General features: G+C 44.2%; 2 protein-coding genes across 5 annotated transcripts in view; one reads left to right on the top strand and one right to left on the bottom strand.

The window, feature by feature from the left end:
- Window positions 1-12,835, top strand: adora2b (adenosine A2b receptor). The gene is made up of 4 exons (XM_037119920.1): window positions 1-543; window positions 691-773; window positions 955-1,413; window positions 9,740-12,835. The coding sequence occupies exons 1-4, from the start codon at window positions 451-453 to the stop codon at window positions 10,467-10,469; spliced, it is 1,365 nt and encodes a 454-aa protein (XP_036975815.1). The 5' UTR covers window positions 1-450; the 3' UTR covers window positions 10,470-12,835.
- zswim7 (zinc finger, SWIM-type containing 7) overlaps window positions 12,826-15,224 on the bottom strand; it is a 17,643-nt gene continuing 15,244 nt past the window's right edge. The window contains exons 5-7 of one of the 4 annotated variants that reach the window (XM_037119923.1): window positions 14,220-14,337; window positions 13,934-13,971; window positions 12,826-13,132 (exon numbers count right to left, since the gene is read on the bottom strand). In XM_037119923.1, coding sequence (XP_036975818.1) covers window positions 14,227-14,337 — 111 coding nt within the window. In that variant the 3' untranslated portion in view covers window positions 12,826-13,132; window positions 13,934-13,971; window positions 14,220-14,226. Of the gene's footprint in view, window positions 14,338-15,224 lie in introns of all 4 variants that reach the window. The other 3 variants (XM_037119921.1, XM_037119922.1, XM_037119924.1) reach the window with 3 other exon arrangements.

The raw sequence follows: 15,224 nt of genomic DNA on the forward strand, positions 1-15,224 counted from the left end.
AACATTTATAACCTGTCTGCTTCGTCAAGAGGAGACTTTATTGATCATCACAAGACATACAGCCCATTGATAACATGAAATCAACTCTGCTTTTAGAAATGCGCCCTCCCTCCTTAAAAGAGATTTTTTCATCAGCCTTATTTCCACATGGACTTCTCCATGTCATGAGTTTGCGTCGACAGCTAAGAGCAGAAGGGAAACAATATTAAACAATTACCGAATAAACGTGAGTCAGAGGAGTTTTTTTTTTTTTTGTTTGTTCCTCCTCTGGGTTCCTGGCGTGTGTGCGTGGGGGGGCGCAAAATACTGCGCGATTACTGCCTGATTGAAACCAGATGCAGCCGTGTGTGTGTGTGTGTGTGTGTGTGTTAACAATGTGGAAGCGTGTGTGCTGTACAAACAGGACCGCGTTTACGTTCAACGGAAAGCACGTGGAGGAGGCGTCGCTGGATGCTGTTTAATTGGCGCGTAATTACGCACGGCGACCCTTGGCAGCTCGATACGGGATTCTACCCATATTGTGATACTTGTAACCGCATGCGTGTGAGTGTGTGTGTGTTTGGGGCGTGGTTTCTCTGTGAAATAGTCCAACCCCACCCCCCCCAAAACCTCCTCATTTTCTTGCCTTTCTCCCCTTACTTCATAACCGCTGCCGGCGCTAAGTTGCGTGACACTCTGCCTGCGCTACAGATCCACAGATGCCGCGTTGACGCCCCACAGACCGGTCGCAGTTGGCGTGAAAACATCCAGAGAGGATGTGCAGGCTCGTCAAGGTGAGCGGCAACAATGTTAAGTGACTTTCTGTCTGTTTTATGCGCGCACCTCTGCAGCACGAGTGGGGGATTCATGCGTTATTACGCAGCCGCAACAGCATTTGTCAACTTGGCGGTGCAGGGACAGTAACTTGCCGCTTTTTTTTTTCTTGATATGAAGTGAATTGCTTCTGTTCAACAGATGGCCGGTTGTGCAGCTCGCACTCGTGGAATACTCCTGGATTACAGCAGAAAGACTCCTTTACTCCCCTGGGACTAGGAGCAGCGTTTCCTCCGTGAACAGCCTGCACGTTCTGAGTCCTCGAACACACTTTGCTGAGATGAGTCCGTTCTACATCGTGATTGAAGTAGCGATCGCTGTTCTCTCCATATCCGGCAACATACTGGTGTGCTGGGCCGTCGCCATCAACACCACGCTGAAGAACGCCACCAACTATTTTCTGGTGTCCCTGGCTGTGGCTGATATTCTGGTCGGTTGCCTCGCCATCCCCTTCGCCATCACCATCAGCCTCGGCATAGAGCTGGACTTCTACGGGTGCCTCTTTCTGGCATGTTTTGTCTTGGTACTGACACAGAGCTCCATATTCAGCCTCCTTGCTATTGCAATTGATAGATATCTGGCCGTCAAAATTCCTCTGAGGTGAGTGTTATTGATTTACTATCTCTGGTGTGAAATGTATCTTGGAATTCTTCGGCTGATGGGGTGTTTTCCCCTGCGGTCCCCATGTGGCAAGTGTAGTTCAGGGAGGTGTGAAGACGGTGGAAAAGTTTTGACAATCATTTTGATTTCTTTTAACCCTCAAAATGAATTAAAGTCATTTTAAAGAGGGCTTATGTAGTTCCGGAGAATAAATTAAGAACTCAGAATTCTAACATGCACAGTAGTAATGAGGTAATAGGCCAAACTAAGAAATAGTAACTGCTTCCATAAGTGAATAAACAAGCACTATTTGAAGCTGGAAAGGTGGCAGGGTCCGCCATATATAAACAAAGTGCAACGTATGAAACTGTGTTGTCCTTTAACGTCAGTTTGTTTATTCGGTTTATTCAGTCGTGACAACAAAGCGAGTTTGTTTATTTGGTTTGAAGATTCCTCTCCCCAAAAACTACACACTGCACCTTTAAAGGACCCCCTTGTGGCTCTTTGATCAACAGGACCTTGACTGTGACTCAATTTTCAAGTGTTCCGCGTCACATGGTAATAAAATAAATATTACTAAATAAGCCGATAATACTGCCTTCCCTCCCCCTCTGGAAAATCAGTTGATTCAGGAGGAGGTGTGGATGAGTATCAGCTCTGTGATCTCATGAATCAGTTTCCTGTGGAGCTTTATGGCTCCTGTAAAAATAGCTCTTTGAATAGCTTAATTTGGAATGATAATCAGATAATGCGTCCCTAAATGTGATTTAAGTCTGGTGTTCAGAGGCCGACTTAGTACGCACACTTTGAAGTGGATGTTCTTTAACCTTTGGTCAGTAATCTAAAGGCTTTTGGGTCACACAAAGTATAGCAGCGTCTTTCCATTCTTAAGCAGCACAAATTGGAATATATATATATATATATATATATATATAATATCTGTCATGCAGCTGGTGAAGGAGAAGCTCTGGATCAATACGTGGCCACAGAGTGTTACATCGGTTGATCCCGATGGCATCGGGCTCCACCGTGCAGCCTCAGAGCGCCTGAGGCAACAGAAACAGGCGGCCCTTGCTTGATATTTCCACGCCTTAATAAAAGCTCCAATATCAGAAGGGATATGTCTGTCAGCGTGTCAGAGGGTTGCCCGTTTTTGTTATTCTTTTAAAGGCACCACACTCGGCAGTGAACGTTGCGGGCGCTGGCTGTGGTTTTGGGGGTTGTTCGTGCAGTGATGTGCTGTCATTTCCATTAGACTCAAGCACTGGCAAGAAAGGACAGTTTGACACTAGTCTCAGATGAACGGTGGCTGCCATCAACTGTTTTGTGCCTCTATTCTGGACCCACAGATGGAAACCAACCCTTAACGCACCTCCTTCTACCTCTTAGCACAAAATACACTTTAAGTGTATGTTCAGCTCAAGTTACCATATCCACACCGATGGCTGGTCTGCAGGCCTCTGGGGCCATGATTCTCCCCTCAGATAAAAGTGTTTTCACAGATGTTTTAAGTGGAAGTGAAAGGCCAGTGCCAGATGTTTGAAACCCCCGTGAGATGACAGAGCCGCACACCCACTCGACATTTGCTTCCAGACCCCCACCCCTCTCCGTCCTCCCCGTCTGCGCTCCTCAGAGAAAATACCCTCCGGCTATTTTGTCCCCCCGCCCCATCCAGTCCGAGCCTTTAAATAACCTTTAGCACATCAGAGACCTCAAAGGGGCTGTCCCCACCCATGCCTGCAGCGCCGCTTCACTGAGGTCAGGGTGGGACAGCAAGCAGCACCTCGCCCGGTTGCCATTAATTTAAGAGCTTCATCACTTTAATGCACAGTTTTACAGACTTCTGCTTTGTTTCGTTGCGTGTACGGGGAAGTGGGTGTGGCACAGTGTCTGTCTTGAGCTAAACTCTGCTTTCCTGTTTGAAGCGTAATGAAAAGCGATGGCTGGGTTAGAGCTGAAGAATGACAGTGGCGCTCGGGTCCGGATGAAACTCTGCTTCGAGATGCAGACAGTACGGGGAGGGAGGCATCTTCCTAAGATTTTTAGTGAGGCAGACATTATCCACAACAACAGATACGGACTCCTGAAATGAGCCAGGATCAGCTGTTGAGACTAGTGGACGGATGGGTGTAATGTGATGTAGAGAGCAGTCTGATAAAGGAGGTCAACACTGGTGTGAAATGGAGCAGAGCTAAGGCTTAGGGACTGGATGTTGGTGTAGAGTAGAAAATAAAAAAAAAAAAATCCAGCTTTCCGTGGACATATATCTCACTCCCAGAAGGATCGCCAGCATTTGCACCAAATTTAAAGATATAGGGCTCAAGGACAAACTGATTAGAATGTGGGGGTCAAAGTTCACCGTGACCTCGCTAAACACATTTTTTGGCACAATAATGACATAGTGATGATGACGTTTTACACAAGTCTCTAAGGCTTTTAACCGCAAGGACGTTATTCTAGTTTTCCACTAAGAACGACGTCTTGTGAAAGCTACAGCCACGGGGCAGTCAGCTTAGCTTAGCATGGAGTTAGTGGGAAACGGCTTAGTCTAAATGCAGCAAACCTCCCAGCCCCTCTAAAGCTCACTGATTAACACATTATATCTCGCTTGTTTTATCCACACCAAAGTCGAAGTGTACATTTGAAAAGTTGCAGGGTTTGGTTTTTTTTTTTTTTGCTTGTTTGTTTGTTTGTTTTTTTATGGTGAGTCATGTGATGGAAAGCTTCTTCGCCTGTGTGCAGTGAGGTAATTCACTGTAAAACCACAAACTGCTGTTTTTACTTTTTGGCTTGTGTAGAGATTAAACAAAGGAGAAATACCACGTTCATGAGCCGTGAGCGAGCCTTTGAGAGGATCGTAGGGAATTTTTGAGCTTCGGAAAGACTAGCAGCCCACCGCCCCCCCCCCGCGCCCGCCCCCACCCCCCACCTCCACTCTTTATGACAAACTAAGCCTTAAGACTTCTGGCTCAAGCTCCATATTTAACTGACAGACACGAGGGCTACTGAAGAACCGAGATGTGCGCGGATGTTTTACACGGATCTATTGTGTCGTGGCGATTAAGGGTTGAGCCCGTGGTGATTACTAGCTGCAGGTTGTAACTGTTTATGTACACACTGTCACTAAGCTGACCGCAGCCTCAATCTTGTAAGTGAAAGAAAACCACCTGCAAAGGCAACACAGGCTTTCATACTCCAGAAATAGATTATAATAGTATCCCTCTAGTAATGAGTCAACAAAGACCAGAACGAGACCGGCTTGCGACGCACAGATCTGTCTTTCCAGTGAAAATGTACAGGGAGGTTATTTCTGTTTACATTTCCCTCTGCTGTCAAAACAACACTTCTGATCTGTATCGGACCATGAAGGCCTATTCAAATGTATGTTTTACTGTTGACTTGCCCTCACCACATTATGTAGCTTTACTGATTCAGAGATATTCACGGGTACAATTAATAATGCAAATGCTGCTCAGTTCTGTTTCCTGTCAAGTGTGAACGACCACCTGTTGGATTGTGCTTTTAAAGGCAGGGATTCGGACACTGTCGGACATTTAAACGGATGTTGTGAGAGTCTACTGTGTGTGTGTGTGTGTGTGTGGCCTTGCTGAGGTCTGTGGCCCCGGGCGGAAGTGCTGCGGCAGAGAGAAGAGAAGGGATGTATGGAAAACAAAGATAGATGCCAGCGTGCTGTCGTCATGCCAGAACTAATCCATTCAGCCGCTCGCCCGCTCCCTGCCCCCAAACACAGAAAGAAAAAGAGAGAGAGAGAGTGGAGGGCAATATGCAGGAGATGGACCCTCTGGGAAACGGGCCCTGGGCGCTCTCGCTGTACTGACGGACAGAGGGTTTGGAGGATGGAGAAGGTGTGCGGGTCATCGCGAGCTCTGAAGCTTCCACTGTGGGCACAGTGCTGTATTATTCATGGCCCCTCGGGGCGACCTGCTCGCCTCCCTACACACCACGGCACACCGTGGCACACCATGGATGAATAATTATTCCAGTCTTTTTTCGCTCTCAGCGCTCACTCAGAAAAGCTAATGAATCAAAAAGCCACGTGTCTTTCCGGTGATGTGACTTTCATTTCACTTACACGTTCTCTGACACAAACCTTTGATAACATTCGCTTCCTGCATGTGACACCAAGGATGTTTGTTGCCAGTTGAACCTACTTCCTCCCAGCCTGATATGCACCCACACATAAACCCAAAACCCAAAGAAACCAAAATTGAATTGTACCTCCATGTCACAGCTCTTCGAGGAAGAGCGATTCTGTTGCATTGGTTGACATCTTGCAACTCAACACAGCATCAACCTAAGCAGAACTCCACTCACCTGTTTAAAGATACGTAAAAAAAAAAAAAGAAAAATCAGAGATGTAATATTATTGATAATAAAATACAGAAAGGTGGCAGGGTCCGCCACGAGTAAACAAAGTAAAACAGTGTGAAACTGTGTTGTCCTTTAAGGTCAGTTTGTTTCGGCAGAAGAACATTCAGGTAGTGAAGATCTTTCACTTCTGATTAAAAGCTACTCCGCAAAAACTGCACACCGCACCTTTAAACAGACGGTTTCCAAATTTCATCAGCCATGTACAAATGAACAAGTATTTACGATCGTATTACTAAACATTAACATTTGTGCAAATGATATACAAATAATGCTGGTAATGCCTTTTTGCATGAAGAGGAGAATGTTGCCTGGGACGAGCACTGCTCTGTCCTCGTATTATCTTAACGCTGGTTAATTATTGCCGCACAGTCTGAGAGTAGATAGTCGTTTTTCTTTCTTTTTCTTTTGGCTCGCAAGTATATTTTCCCCTCCATCTGACAGACGATAGAAAAGAGGCAGACAGAAAACAAGAAGTGAGGCAGACAGGTGTTTGTTGATCGAGGCGGATGTTGTGGCTATATGACTGGGCTGCAGTAATCCTGCACAGTGATTTGAAACCTCACAAAAATATATACATTTTTTACAATACAACACACAGGGTTAGAAGCTGCAGTTTTTTTTTTTCGATGTAGGGGAAAATGTGTAAAAACGAAGTACTGAAGTGCTGCACGGATGTCCTGACCTTCAGAACTCGTCCTCCGGGTGTGTGGACAGTATCTTGAAAATTGGGATACGAAAATGAGTGTGAATCCTGTTGCTTACGTCTGATTATTCCGTGCATTAACCTTTTTGTGAGAGTCTGCAGTGCCGACAGTAAGCGTGTACAGTGAAGTGAAACAGCAGACAGACAAAGCGATGCAGATGGGGGCCAGGCTGAGCAGGATGCAGGTAGTAATTGTTGTGGTAACTGTGGTTGGGAAGCGTAAGAAAGAATGCTCGAAGCTCGACGTCATAGCTGTCAGTAACATCATTGAGCCTCCAGATATCCACAATACATGGAGCTATTTGTCTGACTATTGATCTAAACAGACTGGTTGGGTTGGCCTGATTGAAGATACAGGTTTAGGTTGCAGCAGGGCGGAAAAAAAGAGTGTTTGAGTGAGGGGAGAGCATGTGACTGAGCAGTGTGTGGGCTACGTTTGCAATGGAAATGGGCCTACAAACAAAAATTAGCTCCATCTGTGCGTCATTACTTGATTATCATCAGAGAAAATAGTTTTTGCGAGCGGCTGAAAAACAATTTCTTCTAGGCGTTCGCGTAAAAGAAAAAAAAAAAGAAGAAGAAAAAGTACTCTCCTTTATCACGCTGATGAATACTTTAGAATCTGTAAACAAGGAAACAACGCTGAGAAATCATTCACAATTCATCCTTCATGATTCATTTATAAACATTTTAATCACATACATCAGTTGTTTATAATCTAACTGGGTTAATGGGTTGTAAATGACATTCCAGATTAATACAGTATATAAAGAAATAATTATTAATAGTTCACTAATGCTTTTACTCAATGATTAGCTAATGGTTTGATGATGATTCATTACAGATCAGTATCAAGTTTATCAGTGAAATGCACTTTCAGACTTGTGATATGCCGTGATCACCGTGAAGCTGCACAGATGGATTATTTCTGGCATCCCCAGCTCAGACAGGGGTCTGTGTGTGTGTTTGTGTATGTATGTATGCGCGTGCGTGCGTGTCAGCATGCTTATGAGTCAGTGCCACGCGGTCGCTCGCCTGAGTCACTCTGAGGAAACGCTCATTTTGCTTCAAGTGCGGCTCATATGATGGGGACAGTCAGGGCGGCGCTGGCGTGAGTCAGCCCGGCATCTCCATAATGCAGCGTCTGTGCACCTGCTGCTCAGAATTTCTCATATCGTGTTTCAGTGTTGGCCGAATCAGAGTTAATCAATCTCACGCGCAACTTCCACCCCTTCCATTCACAGTGAAACACAAACTACAAAAGTCTCTCAGTGCTGCTTCGCAAGCCACTTTCGTTTTGAAGTCTGTGTCCTCGGATGGTGTGGTCAACTCAGGCGGGACGGGCGTCTGCATATGCTATTTTAGCTGCATGTTGGTTCTATGCATTAGAGCGAAGCAGGATGTGAGAGGCTGTCAGATAGCATCTGACCTTATGGTTTCACTTTCAACTGACAGTGTGGTTAATGTACTAAACAAACCTGTATGACCGTACCAGCGCTGATGAGGTGGAAAGCACATTAAAGCAGTATGATTGTAACTCCCTTTAGCTATTAAAGTTATCTTGTTTTCTCTGGTTTTACAAGGTATTTACCTTATTATTTGATTTGTTGCTGTTATTTTCGAAATGACCTCCCACCAGATTCACACATCAGTGTGACAGGAAGCGCTGAGATCATTAATTTTTTGGCAATGCTTCTTCTCCCTCTAGTGCCGCTGTGATCTTCACATAGGGGTTTTGAGTGAACTGCCTCAACAGCTGTTAGATGGATTGTTATTACACTTGATAAAACCCAGGTTCACCCCTCACATTTAATCCAGTGAAATTACCAGGTCCAACTTTGACTGTGTCCAACCTTTTGGTTTATGATTACATTTCTGCAAAAACTAATCAGATTCCTACTCTGTACTTTTTTTTTTAATGTTCAGTTCTAATTAGCACATGTTGCATGCTAATTCACTCAACCAGTGTTTTTCAGTCCTGGTTCTGGGGCCCCCTGCCTGCCCCAACACATCTAATTCAAACGAATGGGTAGTTTTCAGGCTTCAGCAGAGCTTGATGACGAGCTGCATGATTTGAACCAGGAACAGGAAACATCTGAAGCAAGCAGGTCAGGAGGCCGACAGGACCAGGACTGAAAAACACTGTATTAAACTAAGATAGTGATAGCGATTTTTATATACAGTTTAAAGCACCACTGTGCCTCACTGTACTGCTAGCATGGCTGCCGAATCTGGTCCTTATTCTGTAGCTCTGCTGTGTGGCCAGACTGGCTCCATTCAAATAAATGAGAGGGCTGCAGTGTTGAATGTGGGCCAAAGACGGTCTGAAGGCAGCATTCATCTTGTTGGTGCGGCTGTGGAACTGGACGCTTGTGTTTGTTCCTGAGTTTGTGATGTCGTCCTTGTTGTTTGTAAAAAACAAAATTTGAAAAAAAGCTGAAAATCTTTGAAGATGATTTTTCCTACGCCACTTGAATGCACCTGCACACACACAGCAACACACCATCACACTTAATCATTCTTATTGTGTGCCTGATTCTTGGCCATTACAAGGGCCATGTGCATCCTGGTGCACAGCCGGAGCTACATAAGAATAATGTAATGTGACAGTTGGGCCACACAAACACGAGACAACGTCAGTTCCTTTCCTATGAGCCAAACCAAGGAGGAGTATTCTCTGTCGGTGCTTGTTTTCATTAAAATATGTGAATTTTGGCTCAAACACTTTTAAAAAGGACGTGTCTAATAGCTTTAAAGTTTTGTCAAGTTTTCGGTGTAATAAAGATGCAAGTGTGTAACCCTATGAGAGAGGCAAACAGATATTCACAATCGTGAAAATATTAGATCACACAAAAAGCAGCCAAAAAATGTGGTGGTTCTGTCATGTTTGACATTTGTCCAAAACGTCTACATTAGGAAGACTACTTTTTTTTTGCATGTCTTTATTAATAAGTGAGTTTAAAGGACATTTTAAAGATCTAATCAAACTTCCCTGTTTTTGACATTCTAGTCAAACACAGGAAGAACGCAGTTTTAATACTCTCCATCATTTGTTTATTCCAATTCCCCCACCTTCAAGCCCCTCTCGCCGGAACTGGAAAATTGCTTGCAGCTGAGGAAACAAAACACGAAGTAAACACAAACAAAAAGAATGAAACAGGGGAAAAAAGAAAAAGATGGGAAGGTCTGGGAACTTTATTACGATGGTAACCTCTGCTCTGTTTCCTCAAGGTACAAGGAGTTGATGACGGGAAAGACTGCCCGAGAGATCATCGCCATATTATGGATCCTCTCCTTTGTCATTGGTCTCATCCCCTTCTTTGGGTGGAACTTGAGGCACCCGAGCTGCAGGAACAGCAGCTCAGTTGGGGACAACACGACAAACACTGGCCCCGGGGGGCTGAAGGCTGGAGGAGACTTACTATGGAGCTGCAAGCTCAGCTGCTTCTTTGAGAGCGTGGTGGACATGCAGTACATGGTCTACTTTAACTTCTTTGTCTGCGTGCTGCCGCCGCTACTCATCATGCTGGGCATCTACCTGAAGATCTTCACCGTGGCCAGGAAGCAGCTGCGACAGATCGAGCTCAAGTGCGTTGGCAACGGGGACAGCCACCACCACGGGCTGCTGCAGAAGGAGATCCGGGCCGCCAAATCCCTCTCCATCATCGTGGGACTGTTCGCCATCTGCTGGCTGCCCGTCCACATCCTCAACTGCCTCACGCTGTTTTACAAGCAGCTGGAGAAGCCCGACATCATCATGTACATGGCCATCATTATGTCTCACGCCAACTCGGCGGTCAATCCCATCATCTACGCTTACCGCATCCAGGACTTCAGAACTACCTTCCGCAAGATCCTGGCCCAACACTTCCTGTGCCGCAGGGAGGAACTGTACCTCAGCTCCAACGGCAGCAGGCGCAACAGAGACCAGATCCACATGACCATTGACCCTCTGCTATAGAGAGCCGTATCTGTGTCTGTTTCGCTCTTGAATTTCATGTTCACTGAGGTTTATAATGTTTACAGAACAAGGATGTATGTGAAGACGAACAGATGTTATTTATGAATTATAATCGGGTCGAGCGGCGAAATGTTGAACGGAGAGTCTTACGTAACTTTTGTATTGTGAAGGATTTTTTTTTTATTTTTATTTTAAAACAGACGTGTTGAAGCTAACTGGATTTGTAGGACTGTGAACAGGATCCAAACTTTGCTACATTCTGAACTGCTATTTATCATTCTCAATCCACCCTGTGACAAACACTCCTTTTTACGCCCTGCTATTTTGTATTGCCTTGTCGTCATTCAGTGCCAGTGTTTGTTCATTTATTTATTACAAGACCTTATCTCTGAGAATGTAAAGATCAAAAGACTTTGTGTGGCTAGATCTGTACTCGTGGACCTAGAATGGTACAATAGTCGTCGTCTACATCTGTGGTTATTTCTGGCTCGTGACCCTTTAAAAATGAATTCATACTCATGACCATCACAGGCTCGGTAGACAGAAAGAAGTTCAGGTTGTTTTGGTTCTTTGCGTCGATACATACGTTTGTAAAACTGTAATATTCTTGAGCTGCTGCTTGATCTAAGTGCCATAAATGTGTGTACAGGCAGTGGTCTTCAGAGGAATCCATAACGACGCAGGCTCTCATACATATGAGGAAATGAAAACAGCAGAAAAAAGGGGCAGGGGGATGCAAACATGAGTAAGAAAATATACATTCCCGTCAGATGAATCATTTCTCTTAGCCTCAGGGGTCACAACATTATCTCGTGACCTCACTGTGGCTGAGAGCCAGGGGAAGTGATTTTGTGGCTATTCAGTCACACAGACCCAGATGTAAGTAATTTAGCGAAACACACCTGCGCCGGTGCTCCATATCATTTCCATGTTAACAAAGCAAACGCTCAGGAAGTAGGAAACTGATTGTATCTTTTATAGAAATATGGCATCTACACACCAAAAGTGACATCTTCGAGTTGCTTCTTTTGTCCAGCAGTCCAAATCCCTGAGACAAATCCTCACACTGAAACTAGTTAATGTTTGACATTTTTCACTTGAGGAATGCCTTCATCGATTATCAAAACTAGGTGGCAGTTCATTTTATTTCAGTCGACGAATCAGTTTATCATTGCAGCTCCATTTCAAGTCAGTGAAATACATCACTCCTCATCATCCAAGCCTCTGGTACACGTGCATTTAGTGGCTTACGTAATATAAAGCACCATTGCTTTAGGTCAGTTGGGTGTATATGAATGTCATTTGATCTGAGGAGTCCAGCTGACAATCACTCCCCCTGCAGTCACAGTCTCAGCTGGGATCCCGAGGCCTTCGTGTGCCCTGTTAGCACAGTCAGTCCCCCACAAGCTGCTGCAGTCGTCAACTGAACCGAGCAGGTTGACTTAAAAAGGGGCGAAACCTCTAAGATGTGTTGCACTGACGAATCATTTAATCCAACAGATAGTGGGCCAACACTCCTTACTGAGTTGTCCGATAAGTAAGTCCATAAGCACCTGATGCTTGGCCTGTGTTCTGCAGGGGTGTGGTGGTGAGCATTGTTGTGCATGTTCCTGCTTGATTTCTGAAACTGAGGACGGGAGCTGATAAATCGCGTGGTGAGTTTTATCTAAGCGAAGCGGCGCTTGGTTCGGTCGTAAGTTATTTGTGAAAATACTGAGGGTGAATTTGGTCACCTGAGAGCCATCACTACGCAGATGAAAACACATTGCACTGACATTTTTCAATTATTTCCTGTTCGGTGTGCGTCACCGGTGGTGTTGAACCATGTTGTGTTGGTGTTAAGGTGTTCTTAAGCTGAGCACTGCTTCACTATCTCCCCCTCGTCGTGTCCAGTGTCCCACCTCTGACTAACTTCAAGGGCTAAAATACAGGAGTGTGCCAAAGTACATTCCAATGGAGACATCTATACTGTAACTGCACTGTAACGTTGTGTTATTGTCTTGTTTGACTGACATGTAAAAATAAGTACTGTAGGTGTCCGGCTTTTGACAAGCTAGTGATTGATGTCAAACTGTTGCCTTCTTCGATTTTAAAAGGTAAGACTGACGATGACGAGTTGATCTAGTTCAACATTCCTGCCTTTCATTCCCAAGTACCTGTACCTGTCAGTGTGCTATAGTGTTGCTACTAATCAGGAAGGAAAAAATAAAAACAAAAAACATCCACTGTGGTCTGATGTTCAACCTTTCCAGAGGCCATTCTTTCTTTCATTCAACAAAACTACAACTGCGATACTATTTAACATGATGCAATCTGTATGTATGGTGGATTATTTTGTTAATAAAGGCAATGTTTATATTGTTACAGATCAGTCTTTATTCATAAAAAGTCCATTTTAAATCACTTAACAGTCTATGTTTTACATATTTACAAATGACACATTGGGAAAAACTGTTTAATTTCTACCATAAAATAACAGTTTTACATCTGTCTCAGCCACTCTGCCACCCTATCACTTGTTTCTGCTCTGTGCAACTTCTATGAGAGGGTAGAATGTGCACCAGAACCAGAGTCAGGTGAGTGGGAAACAGACCCAGGCTCAGCATCCTCGATGGACATCATGACAGAGGAGAAGAGACCGAAGAGGACAATGACAAAGGAAGCTAAGACGAGAAAAGAGACGGTGATCAAAAGAGAGGCTGGACAAAGAGTGAGGATATGTTTCTGTTGAACAGTAAGTAATATTAGTATTATTAGTAAGTTACATGTTGTGTTGTCGTACTTTCCTGGTGTTTGGCTGTGTCACCAAAGTTGTCAAGTTGCTTGTTTTTTGATCACACACCAAGTCAGGCCATTTCAACAGAGGGTTAGCTGGTGGCATGTTATAGCCAGGTGTTATTTTCTATGATTCAGGATACATTAGCTTGGCATGCTGCTGAGACGAGGTGACGATTGTTGCTTCTAGTAAACACCTAACAGTAAATTACATCTGATGAATTGTTAGAAAAACCTTGGATTTGTATTTACTACAGCTTTGTTGCACTCAGAAACTGTGGCGGGGGGGGGGCAAATTGCACAAAATTACATACTACACAATGTTGCTTTAATTAGGGATGCACAATACATGGTCGATATATTACTGGCCAGATAATGGGAAATTTGTAGCAGGTACAGACGTTACGGTAGGTGATGGTATGCACCTTTTAAAGTCCGTTTGTAGGGAGGACGGTCAGCAAGTTTTACCACAACCAGGTATAGGCATATTACATTTTCCAAACTTGTTCATACATCTTAGCCTTTCTCACCCATTTGTTGTGCATAAACTACAGGTTAGGAACTTCTTCTAAAAAAGAAAGTAATTACTGGTTTTCGTTTTCAGTATCTGTTCTCAGTATTGGTTAAAAAAAGATCCATACTGTGCATCCCTATTTTGAATCTTTGTGAGGTAACATGCAGTCACTTACTACTTCCCTAAGTGATTCATCTTCAGACGAAAAAGGACCTATAAATAAAGCAGGAACATGCTCAATGAACAGCTGTCGTTCTTCTGGAAACAGACTAAGAGCTCTTCCAAAAGAAAAAATAAATAAAGCAACATCTGGTGTCTTTCAGAGAGACATGTGAAAGAGCGGAAGCCGTGATAATACTTCTGTGATCTAATCATCTCTACAGCAACTGGGTTTAAAAAAAAAAAAAAAAATCATCTCTCTTCCTCGACAGTCCTGGAGGATGTGCTGGTCCTGAATGTACCTGGGTGTCACAGGGCTGCGGTCCCACTGAGCAGCGCGGACATCTCCTGATCAGACACACTGTACTGCTGGGTCACACCCATGGCCTGACACAGGTACACAGCCAGGATGTGTTTGCACTGCGAGAGAAAAGAGCGCAGATCTGATTAATGACACGGATACGAAAGCCCACACATTCAAAATCAAAGATCTCAGACTAGAAGGGAGCCGCTTGGCTCTGACCCACTGGGAATTTTCCACTGACTAATCCTCAATTCAAGGATAACAGTCACGAAGCAAATGCCAGAACAATTTCCAATATTTCTATAAACATTTCTATAAAAGAAAAGCACGTGATCGCGAGGGGTATGAGTGTGTATTATTTCCCCCATGGAGTGTTTGTGTGATGAGTAAGCAGAACTCCAGTAGCTAAATGCGTGTGTTGAATGACAAAAAGCCCTGCAGTTCAGCATTTGTGTGTGTGTGTGTCAGTGTACACATTCAGAAGTTCCTTCTAATTATTATCAACATTAACATGTTACTCATTGACTTGTTTTCACCCTCAGCCTATTCCTTGCGTTGTTAATGAGATTTCCTCCACAGCACCATGCTTGTGGAACAGTGCTTTACATAAATAATGAGTCAAACTCAAAGTGTGGTGAGAACAACAGAGGAACAGGAGTCTTTTTTTTTTACTACAGGAGAGTGTCCTGAATACTGACTCTCTGCTGTAGAAGAGCTCCTTTATCTGCCCCTTTTTTTATCCCATCATGTTGGAATCTGCAGAGCGGCTCCGGCGGGGGAGGATACATGGTCAGACTTGAGTTTTCTGACTTTGACACAAATCAACTCCAGCTTCATCTTTCTAGCTGTCGAAGCTGCTGAAGATTATGCAGAGGCGGCAAATAGTTTTGTTTTTTGATGTTTTTTTTTTTTTCAAAGGGAATGGTTTCAGTTAATGCCGATGCACTCACGCCGAGTCTCCACGGTCAGTTGCAGCTCTCAGTTTCTCACACTGATTATAGCA

The sequence above is a fragment of the Acanthopagrus latus genome, chromosome 13, assembly GCF_904848185.1.
Source record: "Acanthopagrus latus isolate v.2019 chromosome 13, fAcaLat1.1, whole genome shotgun sequence".
NCBI lineage: Eukaryota > Metazoa > Chordata > Actinopteri > Spariformes > Sparidae > Acanthopagrus > Acanthopagrus latus.

Coding starts and splice junctions, on each gene's coding strand:
- adora2b (XM_037119920.1), top strand. CDS start 451: ATGCTGTTTAATTGGCGCGTAATTACGCACGGCGACCCTTGGCAGCTC. Junction 544..690: donor ATACTTGTAACCGCATGCGT/GTGAGTGTGTGT, acceptor CCTGCGCTACAG/ATCCACAGATGCCGCGTTGA. Junction 774..954: donor GGATGTGCAGGCTCGTCAAG/GTGAGCGGCAAC, acceptor TCTGTTCAACAG/ATGGCCGGTTGTGCAGCTCG.